The 19432-nt window shown below is 38.8% G+C and overlaps 2 protein-coding genes across 5 annotated transcripts; one reads left to right on the top strand and one right to left on the bottom strand.

Annotated features, from left to right (window-relative positions):
* The first annotated feature begins 356 nt into the window (after positions 1 to 356).
* ical1 (islet cell autoantigen 1-like) lies at positions 357 to 11241 on the top strand. 3 transcript variants are annotated; one of them, XM_043241129.1, is made up of 16 exons: positions 357 to 460; positions 1680 to 1717; positions 1801 to 1972; positions 3992 to 4064; positions 4308 to 4431; positions 4732 to 4930; positions 5016 to 5141; positions 5245 to 5343; positions 5428 to 5513; positions 6172 to 6218; positions 6316 to 6384; positions 7275 to 7523; positions 8467 to 8736; positions 8854 to 8949; positions 9034 to 9150; positions 9972 to 11241. In XM_043241129.1, exons 2-15 carry the CDS (start codon positions 1704 to 1706, stop codon positions 9147 to 9149), a joined length of 1740 nt encoding a protein of 579 aa, XP_043097064.1. In that variant the 5' UTR covers positions 357 to 460; positions 1680 to 1703; the 3' UTR covers position 9150; positions 9972 to 11241. The 3 variants fall into 3 exon arrangements, with proteins under 3 accessions (XP_043097064.1, XP_043097066.1, XP_043097065.1); XM_043241130.1 differs by lacking the exon at positions 357 to 460 and adding an exon at positions 483 to 599; XM_043241131.1 differs by lacking the exon at positions 7275 to 7523.
* Positions 11109 to 19240, bottom strand: fam117ba (family with sequence similarity 117 member Ba). 2 transcript variants are annotated; one of them, XM_043241133.1, is made up of 8 exons: positions 18747 to 19240; positions 17589 to 17744; positions 17255 to 17338; positions 17065 to 17175; positions 15527 to 15670; positions 14236 to 14461; positions 14038 to 14158; positions 11109 to 13324 (listed from the first exon to the last, which is right to left on the bottom strand). In XM_043241133.1, the coding sequence occupies exons 2-8, from the start codon at positions 17607 to 17609 to the stop codon at positions 13036 to 13038; spliced, it is 996 nt and encodes a 331-aa protein (XP_043097068.1). In that variant the 5' UTR covers positions 17610 to 17744; positions 18747 to 19240; the 3' UTR covers positions 11109 to 13035. The 2 variants fall into 2 exon arrangements, with proteins under 2 accessions (XP_043097068.1, XP_043097067.1); XM_043241132.1 differs by having other exon boundaries at positions 17589 to 17741.
* Positions 19241 to 19432: the final 192 nt, after the last annotated feature.

The raw sequence follows: 19432 nt of genomic DNA, 5'->3' as shown, positions 1-19432 counted from the left end.
TAAATGGCTATTTGCCATTATCCACTCTCGCCAAAAATTTTTAAATAAATAAATAAATAAATAAATAAATAAAAATAAAATAATAATAATAATAATAATAATAATAATAATAATAATAATTATTATTATTATTATCATTATTATTACATTAACTTTTTTTAAGCATTTAAGCGTATTTTTAAGGTTATTGTAGCCTACTATCCTGTAAACCATTTTACAAAAGAACAATACAACCACAAAATTATTTCTTATACTATATATTCTGTTACAGTCCTCCAAGAAAATTAGTTCTCTGTTTAACTCCCCATAACTCTAAACGTTATGAATATGTTCTTCAGTCGGTTGAGAACTACGAGCTCGTCTGGGGCTGACTGGTTCGCGCATGCGCTCTCGCTGCCTCTCGGCCGACGGGAATGACGTGCTTGAACGTTCCCATCGGTGCTCAAGGCAACGTCAGCGGGTAAGGAAATGCGATGTCCTAATAAAATTCCTAAAAAATACATACACTTATATTTGTTAAATGCAAATTGCAATTTGTCGGGACCCGTGTAGCGTCGGTTGCGAACTGCAGAATGAAGTCGCCGTGTCAAGTGCGTGTTGTAAGTTAATAGGGTTATTATAGGGAAACGCAGCGAGAGCTCGATGACTCCTTATCTTGTTTGGGATCCGGTGACTGTCTTTTCACAATATTTTTTCGCTTATCTTTGAAGACAGCCACGTATACGCTGAGGATACATGGTTCAGCCTGTTTATTCTAATCGAAGTAGCAGTGGCGTACGCTAAAATGCTTGGATAAATACGAGCAAATGTGATAAAAGCGAGCAGGCTGTAACCAGAGCCATGATGAGTTGGATGGGGAGGAAGGCGCGATCACAACAGCGTCACCTCATAAACTGTGTGTTTTGTTTTGCGGAAATGTTTACGTTTATTATGTATTTAGCGACAAAATTGTTAAACAACATTTGGGATCGCTTAAACGCTAATCTTCTGAACATTAGTAACGTTGAATGAATGTCAGGACAGGCGTTTGGCTCTTATTATAGTTTCTTTAGAACATTTGTTTTTGTGTGAGTTTATTTTTATTTTTTTTATTATTTTTCTTGGTATTTGTGACCGTGGCAGTCACTGTGAGAGCTAACAGCTGTCACCTCAAAAGATAACAGTTGGCCAATGGCTCTCTATTTATTTTGTCATATTAAGTATTCTTATGTTTCAAGGGACTTTCCTCAAAGCTGAGATTTTTTTAATGTTCATTTAAATTGCCCAGCGGAGACGATTATTTATAATATTGAAAAAGATTTACAAAATATATATTTTTTGCTATTTCAGTGTCTGCTGAATGCAACCATTGATTTTTAAAAAGCAAGTATTAAAATTTTGTAATACATTTTTAAGCGTATATATTTATCTGTAAAGGTCTATCAAATTTCTCTTAAGGTCACAAAAGTGAATTTTCCGCAGTCATTACTGCACTTTTCAGTGTATGATCCCTTGGAAATCATACTAAGATGCTGATTTGGTGCTCAAGAAGGATTTTTTTTTATTATTATCAATGTTGCAAACAGTTATGCATATATTTAGAAATATTTCAAATAAAAGTAGCATCATTAACTTAAAAGAATGACTGACCCCCAACTTGGCAGTGCTGGTCTTTTAAATATTTTTTATGCCATTTGCAGATTTAAGCCACACTCATCAAGAAGATGGACAGCTATGGGTTTGTATGAACGTTACCCCTCCTCTTCTTAGATTCTGTTTTTAATAACAAGTATACCTGAAGCACGTGGCATGTTCTTTCAGGTTCTCCAGTGATATGTTCAGTGGGCGAGCAGTTCTGGGGGAGGACAGTTCGGTCATGGCCCGGATGCAGAAGAAGTTCTGGAAGACCAAGCAGGTTCTGATCAAGGCCACAGGGAAGAAAGAAGATGAGCATGTGGTGGCATCTGACGCAGATCTTGATGCCAAGTTGGAGGTATGCGCGTACTTGTAAATACAGTAAAATAATCTCGATGAAGTCAGGCTTTTCTTTTACTGACTCATTCTGTTTTTTAACGTTATTAATTAACGTTATTTAATGTGTGTGTGTCTGACAACGGCAGAGAAATAACTGAATGAGATAGATGGAGGTCACGTGATCACAGGGAAGAGAGGAGATGAACAGATCTCTGGATGATGCTGTACTTTGATCAGCTCTGCTTGATTTTACCAGACATTCAGTCTAAACGGACCCGGCACTGTCTCTGTCGTGACTGACTTTCTTTTATACGCACACACGACTGCCTTTTCTTCTCCCTTTCCCTCTTTACATACTCAGACGATGCGTTCCCTATAAATGCGGATGCATCTTTTTTTTAAACAACAGTCCAAAGCAGAAGAAGACACAAACTTACACATATATGGGACGTGTGTGAGAGATAATCTACTTTACATCAGTTAAAATACGGTTAATAGTTAGCTTTTATAAACGAATGTACCTGATTACTTGGAATCGAGAGCTAATAAAAACCTTTAGACCACTCACAGTTTAAGGAAGTGTGTGTGTGTGTGTTTGTTTATGTGAGCCTGTCTAATCTTGCCATGCCTCAGGCTGTTACACTTAAGCATATCCTGGTTTACTGGCCATTAGTTGCTTTCCAGTGTAGAGGAGAGCAGAAGACAGGCCACCGTAAGCCCCCCGGCTGCTCTCTTAATGAACAGGTGCATCCATGTTCTTTCTCCATTGACCCGCAGCTGCTGCTGTGATCGTACAAGCCGGCTTTTACCCTGTTTGGTAACAAAGCGCTGTTTCCTTTTAACTTTAAAACAATGCGTCGTCCTTATGGTGCGAAATGCAGGAATTTTACATGAGTAAATTCAATAACAGTGTTTATTTAGGAGAGACTTTTGTATAAACGTGGTTCCTGAGGGTGTTGTTTTTGCACGTTTGTCAGGGTTGTTCGCAGAGTTAAACAGTAACCTGAACGCAGGCCTCACACCTTCATCAGCACACATATACCTTAGTCTGAGTGGATGCCATATTTCATTTGATCTACATGAATATACTGTATTAAATGACCCCAGTAATACCTTTTTTTTTTTTTTTTAGAGTTTTTTTTCTTGCTGACTGAGATTATTTGAATACATAAAGCTGTTAACTGGAAGGTTGCTGTGGTGAGCTGTTAACTATCACCATTGTGCCCTGTAATAAGTATAATTTGATAAGAGCATCTGTTAAATTACCACCTACACTACCATTCAGTAGTCTGGGGCTGGTAAGATTTTCAGCATTGATTCTCAGCGCTCACCGAGGCTGTATTTATTTGGTCAAAAAACAGTCAAACCAGTAAAATTGTGAAGTATTGTTACAATTAAAAATGGCCTATTTGAATACATTTTAAACTGTGATTTATTTCTTTGATGTAAGCTTCATTTTCAGCAGCCGTTACTTCTGGCATCAGTGTCGATGTGATCCTGGTCTGGATTAATGGTCTGCATAAAACATGCAGATTTGTTGTTTTAAAAGCTTTTATTATTATTAATGTTGGAAACTTTAAACGTCCTTGCTGTGTGTTTTAATCAGTTTATTGCATCTTTGCTGAATAAAAGCATTAATCCCTGTGTGCCTACTGCTATTCTCAAGTATTTTCTGTAGCTCAGCGTTTTCATCCCACTGCTGAATTCTGGAATCGGTCCTGTTCCTATATTTGTCTTCTGAAATCTTTTAAAACTCTCTCTAAATCAAATGCAGCTCGACAGAATGAGTCATTTATATTATTTGTGTGATTTCTGTGAGTTTATTGTTTCAGGTAGAGCACATTCTCCTTCTCTCGCAGACAGTCAGGGACTTAACATCCTTTGTTGCCATGACAGCAAGCCTGGAAAGGCAATTTTTTTGTGTTCTAATGCGTTTTTTTCTCTTTTTTGAAGTCTTTAGTGTGGGTGACCAAATGTTCAGTCTGAATATGTAAATGCTGAAGATATTCTGAGAGAAAATGTTATCTTTTTCCTCCAGTTTTTCCGTTCAGTCCAGAGCACTTGCACAGAACTCCTGAAAGTGATTGAGAAATACCAGCAAAGAATCACACGTAAGTGAGAAACATGATCTTCTACCCTCATTGTGTGTGCAAACACAAAGAGTCTTGTTCAGCTTGTTTTGAAAGCCTTTGCATGCAGTACATTTTCTCGGTTTCCAGGGATGCTGTTACTGTTACAAATGTGTTTTTGTGGTTCTTGTTATTAATAACACTCAGCACATATTGGTTCTAATACCGTGAGGTATGTTTGTGGTAACAAACCTGTTTTTGCCTCCTCTTTCCTCCTCTCTTCAGACCTCTCTCAAGAGGAGAATGAGCTCGGACTGTTCTTGCGCTTCCAGGCAGAGCATGATAAAACAAAAGCAGGCAGTATGATGGACGCCACCAGTAAAGCCCTCTGCTGTTCTGCCAAGCAAAGGTAGGCACTCTTCTGCAAATATGAACAAACCAGGGCTTCAGATTGTTAATGCAGTTTATTTTATGATGCTTTGGTAGTCTAAGATTTAATTTAATACATTGCAGATAGATAATGGGTCATGATGGTTGACCAATCAACACGTTTGGTTATATTATTTATTATTTAAGCTATATCTAAATACATGTAAATAGAATATTTATATTTTGCAAACACTAAAGACACACTAACTTCTCTGTCGTTCAGTGCTATACATCATGTGATTAACATTTTCTCTGTCATCTTGTCCTTTGTTCTTTCCAGGTTGGCGCTGTGCCCCCCTCTCCATCGTTTGGAACAGGAAGTGGAGACGTTCCGGAGGAGAGCCATCGCAGACACCCTGCTGACCATGAGCCGGATGGAGAAAGCCCGTACTGAGTACCGTGGAGCTCTGCTCTGGATGAAGGACGTCTCGCAAGAACTGGATCCTGATACTTACAAACAACTGGAAAAATTTCGCAAGGTCAGCCTGCGCGAAGCAAGCGGTCGAAGAGGGGACTGGCATAGGCATACAGCATGGAAGTTGACGTGTCTGTGTTTGTGAACAGGTTCAGGCCCAGGTCAGAGGAACAAAAGTGCATTTCGATAAGCTGAAGAATGATGTGTGTCAGAAAGTGGACATGCTGGGCGCCAGTCGCTGCAACATGCTTTCACATTCCTTATGTACTTACCAGGTAAAATGTGTTTTTTCCACCTGTTATTGCTCAAAACCTGTTTCAGTGCGACATTTGAAACCTTTTTCTCATCTTGAAATCTTTTTGAATTTTTTTTCTGTAGACAACGCTCTTACAGTACTGGGAGAAGACTGCGCACGTGATGTCTGGCATCCATGAGGCCTTCAAAGGATATGTACCCTACCAGTTCACTACCCTTAAAGTAGGTATCCATGTGCAAATCCCGCAAACGAAACCGTTATCATGAAACTTAAGCTCTCATTTGACGATATTTGGCTCATTACAGGAATTAAGGGACCCATTGGACCAGATTGTCTCCATGCAGACGACAGAGGACAGCAAAGACGAGGAAAAGAAGACGCACCCAGACAAGTGAGAGCACAGTTCAATACAGTCTGGTCATGAGCCAGTCATTTTCAGCTTCCTCTTTGTTTTTTGTGTTTAATATACATCGCATGGTCAATGAATCTCACACAGACAGATCTAGAGGTCTCGCTTTTCTTCATTCTTTTTCATCAACAAAGCATGTCTTTTTCCTGAAAGGCGCCCTATTTGCCTCTCATTGTCAGATCTGTCATTCACTCTCTTTCCTCATTCTCTGCAACCCTGCGTGTCCCTCAGATTAGGTCTCTTCAGGCGAGGGGCCTCTTTGAAGGCTCTGGTAACTGATCTGTGAGTGCAACATTGTAATTCTTTTAGAAACTCCTGCTACCTTTGTGAACGGGAAACACTGCTTGAAGTTCCACTGTCATTTCCTGTCTTGGCAGAGGGAAATGAGGCAGTGTATTTATTCCTGTGCCATCTGTGTTAGACATGCTGTTGTACAAAACTGCGACGACCCTCACCCGCTTCCTAGAAATATCGCTGTGACTCACTCCGATTTGCCAATTTAGATTTCATTAAAGGTGTTTTGTAATTCCAGTCTGATGCTATGTGTCATAGTAATGTGAATCATATCTTCTCTGCATTCATTTAGTCATGCATCAGAGTGTCTAATAATTTAATTTGGTGTTTGTATGTTACGTTTCAGTCTTGTTTCACTTGAAGATGAACAGCTGGGTGAATCATCCGATACTGGTATGATTTATAAAACACATTTTGGCAGCACACGGGGTTTTTCTGTTGGCTCAAGTTCAAAAAGAAAATGATGTTATTTCTTTTGTGCTTTTAACAGTTTCTACTCGTGCAGTAGACGGACAAAGTAGAGGATCCGACAGTTCTTTGTGTGCCAGTCTGGACTCTGGTAAGTTGTGTGTTTGTTTGCATACTAGGCCTTGCCCCACAACTCATTGCTACTAATTGACTAATCGTACAGAAACATAGTCGACTATAAAAGCTGCAGTTCATAAGTTTGGCCTTCTCTGTTTGAAAGCCTGCAATCACAGATTTTTGTGGAATTATCTTACCTTATCTTTGCATGGTTTGCGTACTGCCAGAGCTAAAACTTTTTATTCTTTTTCTGAAATGGTTAATGTTAACAACATCAGCACTGCGGGAAGTGTGTAGCATTACGTGTAGATTTTCAATCTCTAATTGCCATAGCATTCGAATTTCGAATTTCATACAAAGAAATGGTTCTAATACTATTTTAATTTTTAGTTTAAGTAAATTATTTTTCTTTGGAGCTGGTTCTCTTTAAAATTCAAAAACTCTAATTCCACGTAAGCTGTCTGTAATCAGATGCACATTTAAAACTGGAATATAATTGAATGTGTATTTGCTCAGAATAGTTTTTTACCGAAAAAGTTGTGGACTGCAGCTTTAAAATAAACTTCAAAAGATGGTTATTTTGTACAGTAAATTAAGTCAGCTTAATTGTTGTGCAATTCCTTACACAAACACACAGTCATGTAATTAATTGCAAAATGGTTTCAAATGCTGGCAAAGATTTTTTGTAAATATATATTTTTAAATTTCTAAAAAAAAAAACATTTTGACTTGAAGTTAAAGCAGTGAAGAAGCAGCACAGCCGAAGTCATGTGATCAGTTGACGCAGACTTAAAGCATCAAATATTGATAGAACTATTTAAATTGTTGTAAATTGTTGCCGCAGCTGCTAGTGTGTTTGAGCAGCTTTTATTTACAGTATGCCTGTTTGTATTTCTCGCCTTCATCTCCGCCCCTGCACTGCAGCATTGATCGAACATTTAGGTCCTACTGGTGGAGATAGCACAGATGACGACCTCCTATTATTGACCCCTGAGCCTGGCCCGACCCCTTCTCTCACTCCATCCTTGACCCCAACCCTACACCCGTCCATGTCCGTTATGCAGACTCAGATACTGCAGGAGGCCTCGGTGCCTTCTGCTATTCAGTGGGGTGTAGGCGTATCACATGAGGAAAAGCAAGACACTTTACCCAGCAGTCTATCACCTGAAATAGGTATAAATACTTGACTGGGCATCTCTTCAATGCCCAGGGCTCCCTTAGCGCCTGTTCTTACTCTCTAAAATCAATCTTAAACCCCTCTTTGGATGTGCTTTAACACCCTGATCTATCAGTTATTTAGGTTCCATAGGATTTATTCATCTTTTAGATTTGCTTCTCCACTGTTCTGACTCTGTTCCTGCAAAACTTTTAAAAAGCTTTTTTAAAAACCACTTTCCTCAAGCTTACTTTATTTACACTTTTTCACATGTGACTTCTTTTTTACAATTTAACCTTAAATTAACTTCTTATGTTTTGATTACGCAACCATGGTTTTCTTGAAGTTTCTCTGCAATTCTTTTACCACACTACTGCTGTGCTGCACTACTGTAACACATTTTTACAGTCTTGATTTTTTTTTCCAGTAGAAAATATCTAAATATTCTAAAACCAAGATGCATTTAACTGTGAAGCAAAAGTGACATGAAATGGCAAATTAGCTTAAAAACATCTGGTAAGAAATTGAGACAAATGATAGTTTTTTTCCTTTTGAATTAAGTTTAACAGAGCTTGTTTCTTGTTAAAACTCAAACTAAACTTTTTTTTTTTTTTTTTTTTTCACCAAACAAGATGTAATATCTAATCTTTTTTGCTCAGCCTACCTAAATTAAGTCAGTTTAGGCTTAAAATATGAAAAAAAAAATGCTTGCCATTATGGCAATAAAATACATTTATCTCCCCCTTTTTTTCTGACACCACTGGGATTTTTTTGTTTCACCTAATTTTAATACATTTTCAAAAAACAAGTCATAGTATGTAATATAATTTGCCTCCTTAAGTAAATTTTTCTTGCTTAAAGAACGCTTAGATATTTGTACCAAAAAACAGACAACAGTACTGAGGAAGCAAATAGCTTTTTGCCATTTAAAGCCTGATTATCTTCTTAATTTGAATGTAGTAGGCAGGGATCTGTTGTCTGAGGCTCTAGACTCTGCGGGGTTGAAAGAAGAGGAGGGAGAGAGAAGTGACCTGGCCTTCCTGCAGGATCTGCTGAGTCCTGGGGCTGCGGGTGGCACCAGTGAGTTCAGTAAGGCATGGCAGGACGCTTTCGGCTGTTTTGAGGCCCCTCCTGCTCCTGTTGCTGCTCCTTCACCGCCAGCAGAAACGACAAACACACCCGCTGGCTTCCTGCCATCACAGCTCCTGGACCATAGCCTTAGCGCCACAGGTTTGCACCGTCTTATATTTGCCCTCTGTTGGCTGGAGGAATGAACAACACGGTTCTGTTGTGCAACTAGTATTCGGTCTCTGTGACGTTCATATTCACGCTCTCTCTGTGGTTCAGGATGGACGACTCCGCCTATGTTTCAAGCCCTGCCCCTCCAGCCACCTTCCAGTGGAGGACAGCCTGCCCAGAATAGTCCACACTCATCTGCCACGGGTGAGAGTTTTATATGACGTCAAAAATGAACAGACAAGCTTAGATGGTCTCTGTAGTGAATCGTCTTCTCTGTGTTGTTTTTAGCACCTAAGGGAAACTCCAGGGACATGTCTGCCTGGTTTAACCTCTTTGCAGATTTGGACCCTCTGTCCAACCCAGACGCTATTGGACGCAGTGATCAGGAGTTCCTCAATGCCTGAGGTGGGTTTTTGTGACTTTTAATGTATGTATTACTGACGAATAAGTCCCAGGTTTTTAAAAAAAATTGTGCTGTCAAATGATTAATAGCAATTAATTGCACCCAAAATAACATTTTTGTTCACATAATATATGTGTGTTGTGGATATTTATTATGTTTTTTTTTTGTTTCAGTAAATAGGAGATAAAATGATATTAGATAGAAAAGAAACTATAACCTGAAATCAAAAATTTCCTTGATAACTGGCTGAAATAAAATTAAATAACATTGAAAAAACACAAAAAAACCCCAAAAGGAATCAAACTAATAAAAATGACAAAGCACATAACATAATTATTAAGAGATAACCTAAAATCAAAAAAGCAAATGCAAAATATGAATAAATATAAACTAGTATATGAATAATAATGAAATAACGTTACATTAATGTTTACATAAATTATATTTTATACCCCCCCTCTCTCTCTCTCTCTCTCTCTCTCTCTCTCTCTCTCTCTCTCTCTCTCTCTCTCTCTCTCTCTCTCTCTCTATATATATATATATATATATATATATATATATATATATATATATATAAAACATACTCATAAATTAATTCAGGAACTTTTTCTATGCATTTTGCTACCTCAGGATTTTTGTTTGTTAGGGAGATTTTGACCCCATTTTGCACTTTAAAAAATGCAAAAGGAATCTTAGTTAAAAAATGAATGCAATCATGCAATGTATGAATTGAAATTGAGAATGTATTTTGTATTTACAAACACGGCTTCACAGGGTGAGACTGTGCATGTCATAACGCAGGCTTTTACCTCTCTCTTTGAAGGATGACTTGGAGCTGTATCACATCCTAAATATACTTTGATGGAAAGGAGCGCATATCCCAAGCCTATATTCGGAGCTGGATCTCTACCTCTCCTGAAACAGTTCAACCTGAGCCAAGGAAGCATCCGGAAATCTCTATCCATATAAAACGCAGCAAGGTTTCTGAGACACGGGAATGTCTCTCTTTTCTCCGTTCTTTATGTGTGTGAATTTACTGTATGTTCATCAAGACTTCATCTCTATATCACTATAGTGTTGTTACCTGAGAGCAAGGTATCTGTTACTTTATGAAGTGCACATGTTTAAAGGGACGTAAAGATGAGGATTCGCCCCCTTTCTCGTGTATGGCTGGCTGTTTTGTCTAGGACCAAACCTCCGTAAATATGTGTGTGTGTGTGTGTGTGTATATCTGTTTGCTTCGTACGACAGGGGAGTTTTAATGGCCACAAACAGGGTTACCGATTTATAACCTCTATTATAGATTATAGACTGTATTTTTAATTAAGATTGATACCTAAAGTGTGTGAAGCTGCGCATAAATCACAGATATTTTTGGAGCCTCTTTCACTGGATAAGTTTAACCCTAAATGAGAAATAAATGAAATGATTTATTAATCTAATTAAAAGAAAAGTGTTACTGTAAACTACATATGCAAGTAGCGTTCTGTGCCATTAGTTTGGTGGGAAGGAGAAGGTCACAGTTTAATGGAGATTCTTGTTTTTAGTCACACAAATGGTGAAATTATGTCTCCCAAATCTTCTTCACTGTCACGCTGTGATGCAAAACACTGGAATGTGTTCGTGGAGACCTTTAGCACAGGTTTACATAAATACCCTGTACTCTATACATGACACGCATCTCATTTTTTCCCAGATGATCACGTTTAGTCTCATCAGGTGCGGCCAGAAATCAAGTTATTGTCTCAGAATCCAGTCTCGGATTGTTCTAGAATGTATGTTCGTTGATCTGAATAGCTTTGACCGTACATTTCACTTCATATTTAACGGAGCACGTTTTCTCGTGTCTTTGAGTAGTTTAACAATTTGACGTGTCACTTTGTGTTTGGATCTGTGTGTGGAGAAGTTACCGTATCACTTTTTTTTTTTTTCTCGTAAGAAATGAATGTACGACACACCATTCGCAGCTGCTTTCATCGGTTTATTTTATGCAACTTTTGCCTTTGTTTCGGTTAAATAATGTACAATTTGATCGAAGGAACGTGGATCGAGAGATCTTGCGTTTGAGAGCAAATAAATCCGAGTAGAATTCCGTTTCTGATTGTTATTTCTCTCATCATTTGTCAATATAAAATCCAATTTTATCCTGTCAGGAAACCAGAGTTACACCCACCTTGAAAGGTATTCACATAAAGAAAAAAAAATCTTAAACTCAATAACAGGCACCAGTCTAATTTACACACTTCTCTGTTTCAATTCAGCATTAAGGCAATTACATACAATTTGTTCAGGATTGCCCATATTCTTTCTATTTATTTTTTTCTATTTGGACGAAAGGAAGCTTTTACGGTGTGATTAGTGGTAAATTTCACAGTATAAAGATGCTACAGTTCAAATCAGTTCACTATTAGCTAAAGCCATGCCTCCTTCTTTGAAATGATTTGCATCCCCTTTCTCTTGTTAAACATGACAAGTTTTTCGTATCCAGTGTGCTCTGAAAGGTCTATTTTCCTTCACTCTACCGAAATTTAGCAACAGAACTGATAAGTGCATCATAATCATAATACTGTCCGAACATCTGATCCGTTTCCTCGTAACGTGTGTCCAGGCCGTACCATCAAAACTTCCTCTGACCAGCATATCACATTAAGCACATACAGGTTACGTATATGGGGAAGGGCTCTATACATTTAAGTGGCGAGACTGGATGTAGGGACGGACGATGATAGAAAAAAGGCGGTATGCAAAGGGGGTCCTATGAACGAGTGGTGGGAGTCAGGCACATTTGTTAGTCCTCCTCAAATCTGCTACAACATTTCTGGTTGTTCTTCCAGCACTATTCAAACTGCATGTAAACTATGAGCAAGCAAAACTGACAGCTAAAACCTCCATTTCCCTAGTAAATCAAATCACTTACAGTTACACTACAAGTCAAAAGTTTGGAAAAATTGTTGCTTTTTAAATGTTTTTAAAATAAATCTCTTATACTCAGTAGCAACTGTCATTTATGTTTATAAGAACAGTTTTCTGCATTAATATAGGGCTGTTTTAAAACTGGCAAAATTAAATTTTTGGTAGCCATTACTCCAGTCTTCAGTGTCACGTGATCCTTCAGACTTTTAATAAGAATGATGAAAACTTGCTGCTTAATATTGTGACTATTGCTGCTTAAAATCATGATTGATGTTTTTTTAGCATTCGATGATAGAAAACTCGTGTATTTGAAACATGAACATTTTATATGTATTAAAAAAAAATAAAAATGCCTTTAATTCAGCATCCTAGCTGAATTAAAGTATTCATTTATTACACTTGTCAACAGTGATTTAAGAAATGCTTTCTTGAGCACCAAATCAACGCATTAGAAGGATTTCTGAACAATCATGTGATACTGAAGACTGGAGTAATGGCGATGAAAATTCAGCTTTGCCTTCACGGGAGTAAATTACATTTAGAAAACAATTTAAACCGTTTTTGAATTATTCCAGTTGAATAAATGCTTAAGAGACGTCTTTCAAAAATCAACCAAAATCTTAATTATTCCAAACTTTTGTGTAGGTTAAAGGATGCAGCTATACATAAGAGAATTCAAAGGCTTCATGGTAAAATGCAATAAATAGTTCAGAAAGTAAAAAGCAGTGCAATACTAAAAATGTTTCATCTATATACATACACCGTCTTGAAATCCTCCTTTAACATTACCCTCAGATAACAACGACAACAACGAAAAAAGCCCCTCATGTTCAAGTTTCAGGCTGATATCTCTCTGAGTTGTTCAGAACCGGTTCTTGAATGAATTCCTAACAAAGCTCTGACTCTATCAGACGATACAGGAGTGTGGGAAAAATGACATCTCTGTTCATCAGCTGAGATTCCTCTGTACTGTTTTAACCTTCTGGCTCCTCAAGATGTCGTGGAAGGCATGGGGACTGACGTCCACGGGACAAGACTGGACCCATGGAGGGGGACAGGCTCCTCACCGCGACCCCACCCAGAGGCACCAGGGAGGGGGAGATGCTGCGGTATCCCACCCCGCTACGGAAGTTCAGCTCCTGGGTGGGCAGCAGAGGCTTCAAGATGCTCACCAAGCAGAAAGCAGAGCCGCTTTTGGGAATGAAGTTCACCTTGTTTCTGTCGGGGCAGAGATAAGGAGGAATCTCTTGGAGAGGCCTTGGCCTGGAACAAAAGATCGAAAGACCACTTCATGTATCTTTTAACTGATAAGAATATGAGTTTTCCAAGTGGTTATATACCCCATTTTTGTGCGAACAAGAAACCTTTATTGCAAAATAACCACAACCTCATAATTCTGATTTTTTTTTCATTTTGTCATAATTGATTGGATCTCATAATTCTGTCTTATTTGTGTTATAATTTACCAAAGCAGGGTTATAATGGGCTTGAAATTATTTGAGCAAAATTATCAAACAAATATTTCTCTTTAATTTATGGTAATTTTACAAACATTTAATTCCAAAGTAGCTAGTCCGTGATTACTGCAATTATAGTTTCATTTGGTTTGAATCTACAATCCTGTTACCTAATTTTCTTAAAAATAATTGTTAAATGTAAATGTACTTTATTTTAATGTATTTAATATCTATATCTATTTTAATTTTTTCAAATAACAAAATCACGCACAGTATTAAAAAACTACAAACATAATTTAGAATCAGTTTAAAATAACAACAAAATAAAATGACTCGTAACAATTTGGACAAATTACATTCACTAAAAGTACAGCATCACCTTCAACTGAGTCTGTATTGAAAAGGTAGAAACAATTACTTAATTTTAGAGTTTCGAGCTCAATTCTATACTTAATCCATACGTCACAGTCGATTTCATTTACCAGACGGCAACAAACAAGACAAAAAGTGGTAACTCACTGATTTTCTTCAAAAGCTTTAACTCTCTCGCAGCCCTCCGGAGGCTCACGTTTGAACATATAGCTGTTGTTGGGCTTTGGAGATGAAGCGTATTTGGGCAGAGGAGACCAAGGTCCTAAGTCTAAGTCGGGGGAAAAGGGAACATTTAGATTTCAAATAATTCGATTATTTTGTGATGAAAACGCACGTGCTTCCGACCTCTTTCTTTGCTCTCGTTGAGCGTGTCGTCGAGCGGGCTGTTTCCGACGGTGTCGTTGAGGATGCTGAGGTACGAGGGCGACACAGAGTCGGCCCGGCTGCTGCTGTTGCTACGGTTACTGCCCAGGCCGCCGTTGGAGGGCGTCTGCGTGTCAATACTGCGTGTGCTGCTGCTGCGCTGGGGGAGGGGTGGGGGCGCGCGGTGCCCGTCGGGAACATCCTGTGGCTAAAACACACATGCACATTTGCTTAATTGGGATGTGCAGGACAAAAGCTATTCTTGTTAACTGGATCCCAGCAAACATCACATTAGTATCGATTGTGCGCCGATAAGCTTTGTTATGGTCCCTATCCACCTTTTTCCTAACGAGGACGTTGAGTTTTAAATGATGGGAGGCACTTTTGGTTCGGACGAGTACTGTTTGAAAAGACTGAAACAAATCATATCAAATCATAATCATAATCTCATCCGTCAGTTTGACTGAATGAACTGTACAATGTCCTTTAAATGGCAAGAGATTAACGTAAGCTATATATAAAAAATCTCTCTTGCGGTGCGCTACATTCTTTGCACTGTTTTTCTTTGTATTACACTGTAATAATACCAAAACAAACAAAAACTGCACATTTGTCGTCTGTTCTCGATTAGTTTTATGATATAGCTCATGAATAATTAACTGGCATGCACCAAAACATCCCTTGTTTGTCTGTGAACCCTAACATTTCTTTCCAGTTTTGTTTTTTCTCTTTTTAACAGGTTTTACCGAAATGATTATCTGAAAGAAAAAAACAGGTTTATTGTCTTCTATTGTATATGTATATATTGTATATGTATATATATTGTATATGTATATTGTATATGTATATATACAAAATTAATATACAAAGAACACACAAATGTTGCAAACAAAAACGTTTAGTCCACAATTAATAATTTCACAGCACTAAAAATGACTAAAAAAAGTAAAAAAGTGGTAATTACAATATAAAGTATATTCACAGTTTGTGAAATGTGACAAAATGTTAAAACGATTTGTTAAGCCAGTTTTATTTATTCTCACGTCTCATGTTTTCATGTCTATTGTGTTTTTGTAGAGTCACAATTTTGCTAGAATACAGTTTTGATATGTTTTGCCTTCATTACCATTTGCAGTTTTTCATAATGTGAGTTTTGGTGAACTGCATTAAAACCAATCTCACCAACAAGCTTTTCTCATAGTGTTATTGTGGTTGGTTTCCATATACTGTTATATCATTTTATCCACTTAAGTAGAAAAAGAGATGCACTCACTACTATGATCTCATCTCTCTCCACGGTATCCCGTATGATGATGCGTTCAATCTCCTGGTTGAGCCCCTCTATGCTGTTCCGAAATCTGGGAGGTGTGGACTTAGAGATGGGGATGGGAATCAGGATGGTTTTAGGCATCTGAGACTAAGAGAGAGAGAAAAAAAAAGCAAAAGGGTACAATGCTTCTTCAGAAACATGCGTATGGGTCCACAAACATCCCCGCTGTAGGGGAAAGCATCCTTCTGTGTAATCCTGTTAGAACGACTCCCACTCACTCTGAGCCCACACATACACGATCTCGACAGTCTGCCAAAAATCAAACATTCTGCCAGGCTGAGCTCCATCATTACACACAAACCACCGACTACAGAGAGCATTACCATTGAGAGCCCATTACCGCTGAGCTTGAGGGCGCTTATTTTCAGTATAGTGTGATGTAAGTGCTCCTTCTCCATATTTTCTCCATGCTCTTATGATTTTTTGCCGTTTACGGTTTCGGATATCTACAATTTTGGCCGTTTTTTTTCTTTCTCTGCGTGTCGCGTTTGTCAGAAGCGAGCGCTCTTGAGTTCTCTTGACTCGACGAAACCTTTCCTGTCTTCAAAATACAAAGGAATACTCCGGGTTTGGTATAAATTAATTAATTTTTTACAAAAACTAGTTCCCACTGCTTCCTTCCTACTAGGGCTGCACAATTAATCGAACTTATGCCACAGTTATGCAATTTGCTAAAAGTTATGATTTTTTTTTTTCAAACAGTACTATAAAAACATATGTTTTCAGTTTATTTATTGTCATATAAAACAGAACGTGAAGCTTCATCATTCAATGTAATAATTTATTACTTGTCATAATCGTGTAGCCCTCCTTTTCCTAAGCAATAATCTGTATTACAGTAAAGCGCATTAAAGTTAACGGAGCCAATCTGTAAACTTGCTTTCAATTATTTAGTAGTATAGTCACAAGATGTGCATTGTGCATGTCTACACTATTGTTAAAGATCCATTTATACTTACTTTTTTTCATTCCACTGCACTATTGTTTTTCAATGTAAAAATCGACTATCACACTCGTTTATTGTTTCTTTTGCAGAATCTTGAATCTTCAATGTTAGCCCACGGAGTTTAACCTAATCCTGAAATATTCCTTCAGGTAAACCATGAAAAGCTCATTTGCGTGCTACAGTAGGTCGCTGTAGAATTAATTGCACAAATGTTATAAAAATGCACATGCGTGAAAAATACAATGTGTCGGCTTGTTCATCCAAAGTCTACCAGAGGAAAAACCAGCTCTAAAACCAGCCACTGCCCTTTGAGACAACCCTGTCCCCCAGTCTCCGAGGGGCCAGACAAACCTCAAAATTGGGACAGATACGCAGGAAAGTGGGCCGCTATTAAATTCTCCAGACGTTTGGCCTACTTCTAATTTTGCAGCGTGTACTAGCCCAGGTTATGGAGGCATAACAATGATGCACAAGAACACCCTCTTTTTCTTTTCCCCACGCAAGCACACACATTGGCCGCTGAGAAGAAGCCCACCTGTGACTGGATGATGGCATGGTTGCCATTAAAGGGGGATTTGCGGTCTTTGTCCCGACGGTGGCGGCTGCTGCGTTTGCTCCGCTGGAGTTGTTGTCGCAATTTTGCAATCTAAAAGAAGTCAACACAGGGGTGATGAACAGCATAATACATGGAGAAGAGGAGGGCGGATCAGCTCTAGATGTCTCACTTCTTTCAGCTGGTCAGTGCTGCCGCAGGAAGCCGAGCGCTTATGAGAGCCTCTCCTCCGCTCATCTACCCAGGCCCTAGGGGTCTGACAGACAAACAAAAAGATTGGGCCGAACAATTTAAGAATCGACTGATTCATTCACAAGGAAGTGGAAGATTGTTTTCATATAGCTTTAAAAAAAACTACTTCAGTGTTTAATATGCTACATACTATATATTTGATACTTATATCTTCTTATGGTATTATTTTGATCATATATATATATATATATATATATATATATATATATATATATATATATATATATAGTATTTAAACAGTGTAAATGTGTCACCTGGGTGGCCTTGTCCCTCATTTAGAGGGTGTGGTGGGCGGAGCTCCCGTGCCGCTGCCAGGTCCTTGATAGGCCAGAACTTAAAGGTGAGTTGAAGGGAGGGGGATCCCTTAGTGTTTCAGCTGGAGGAAGGGCTCTCGAAATGACAAGAGACTACTTAAAAGAGATGAAAAAGAAGTATATTTTAAATACAGACCCACAGACATTAATACATATTTATCGTTATTTTTGCAGGTTAGATTATGATTTAGTTTTGATTCTGCACAGACCAGCTGACCCAGCATTCACCCTCCTCTCCTGCAGTAAAACAATCATTATCTCTTGGCCTTTATCCATAATCTCTTAATCCATCACGTGTGGCTCCATTTTGTTTTAACCTCTGTTCCCCATTTATATTCTACATTCTCCGCAATCGTATTACACTCAGCGTCCTTTTCTTCCTTTCCACGTTTAAACAAACAAAAACACAAGACTGCCGAGGCGGCTTTGCAAAATTCACTCCATTTGTGTCCTGGTGTGACATTCTCTGAAACAGATTTCTATGCATTAATATAAACATTTCTGAACTGCAGCCTACATTCATCCGAAGGCGGGGGGATTGTAATGGTTGTTGTTTAAAACGTAATGTTGTTTACCCACATAGTGCCCCCTAAAGACTGTTTTCAGTCAGGCGTTTGCCATGGCAACCAATTTTGATAAGGTGTAACGTTAAAGCGATGCAGAACACGCTGCAAGACCAAATTAATCAAATGTATTGATAAAATAAAATATAAGGTGATATGATACGTCATTAAAAAGCAATATACAAAACATTACGTGCATATAATATAAAATCACCGCTTCAACGAAACAAATAATTACATGCGTAAACCTGATTACGCGTTTATAACTGTTTTAGCGATGGATTAAATAATCGCGATAGATGCAGAGCGGCACCCGTGTGAAATCTGCGGCACCGCACCCCGCGCTCAGGAATAACGAAAACAAGACGATGAACCGCATGCATCTCGGTTTGTGCCAACGCTTTACAGATTACACCGGCCACACTATTCACAACCTGCACCGCTTTCGGGGATTAAATTACTTAAAAACAGCGCGCACAATAGAACAATAACATGCAATGCGTTAGTAAATAAGCGCACGGGGTTGCACGCGCACCTTTGACTGGTGATGAGACAATAACCGCACGCGGCGCGTTCATGGTCCTTCGCGGTAAAAAGAAAAACACGACGGTGCGGTGAGGATCCCGGCGTTCAGAAGGTCGTCGGAAAACAGGTTGTGGTTGTTGGTGGAGGGCGGCCGGTGTTGCTGGGTCAGAGAAACAGATTGAGGATGCGCAGTGCCGTTGCTATGGGCGTTGCTGCGCTGCTGGTGGTCGATGGGTCGTCGCTGTGTGAAAAAAAAGGTGATGCCGGAGCCGTGCTGCAAAATATATCGAACTTATGAATCGATCCGTGTCGTCGGCTGAAGGATAAAGCGCTCAGAATTGTCTGGTTTATGCGGTTGCGGACATGTCTTTTGGGGAGGGGCTGGAAGGGTCCCCCCACAGAGGACAGCTGGCGTTGAGGTGCGCGCGCGCTTCCGTGGCCGTGCCCGCGCGCGCCACACTACGTTACTGTTGCTGAGGCGCGTGGTGCTGTTTTCCTCCGTGCTGCTGATGTCTGCTCCACCACCAGAGATGGGCGCTATCATGCCATAAAAATATCAAAAGTCACAGGTACCATAGACAATGTAACGCCTAGGTGTATGTATTCTTATGTATAATTACGTTTTTTAAAATGGATAACAAATGTAAGAAAATATACCAGAAATAGCAGCATATATTGTATTATGCACAAAAGAAC

The sequence above is a fragment of the Puntigrus tetrazona genome, chromosome 6, assembly GCF_018831695.1.
Source record: "Puntigrus tetrazona isolate hp1 chromosome 6, ASM1883169v1, whole genome shotgun sequence".
In the NCBI taxonomy this organism is placed as follows: domain Eukaryota; kingdom Metazoa; phylum Chordata; class Actinopteri; order Cypriniformes; family Cyprinidae; genus Puntigrus; species Puntigrus tetrazona.
The sequence above is the reverse complement of the archived record's forward strand: the minus strand, read 5'-3'. Positions and strand labels throughout refer to the sequence as shown.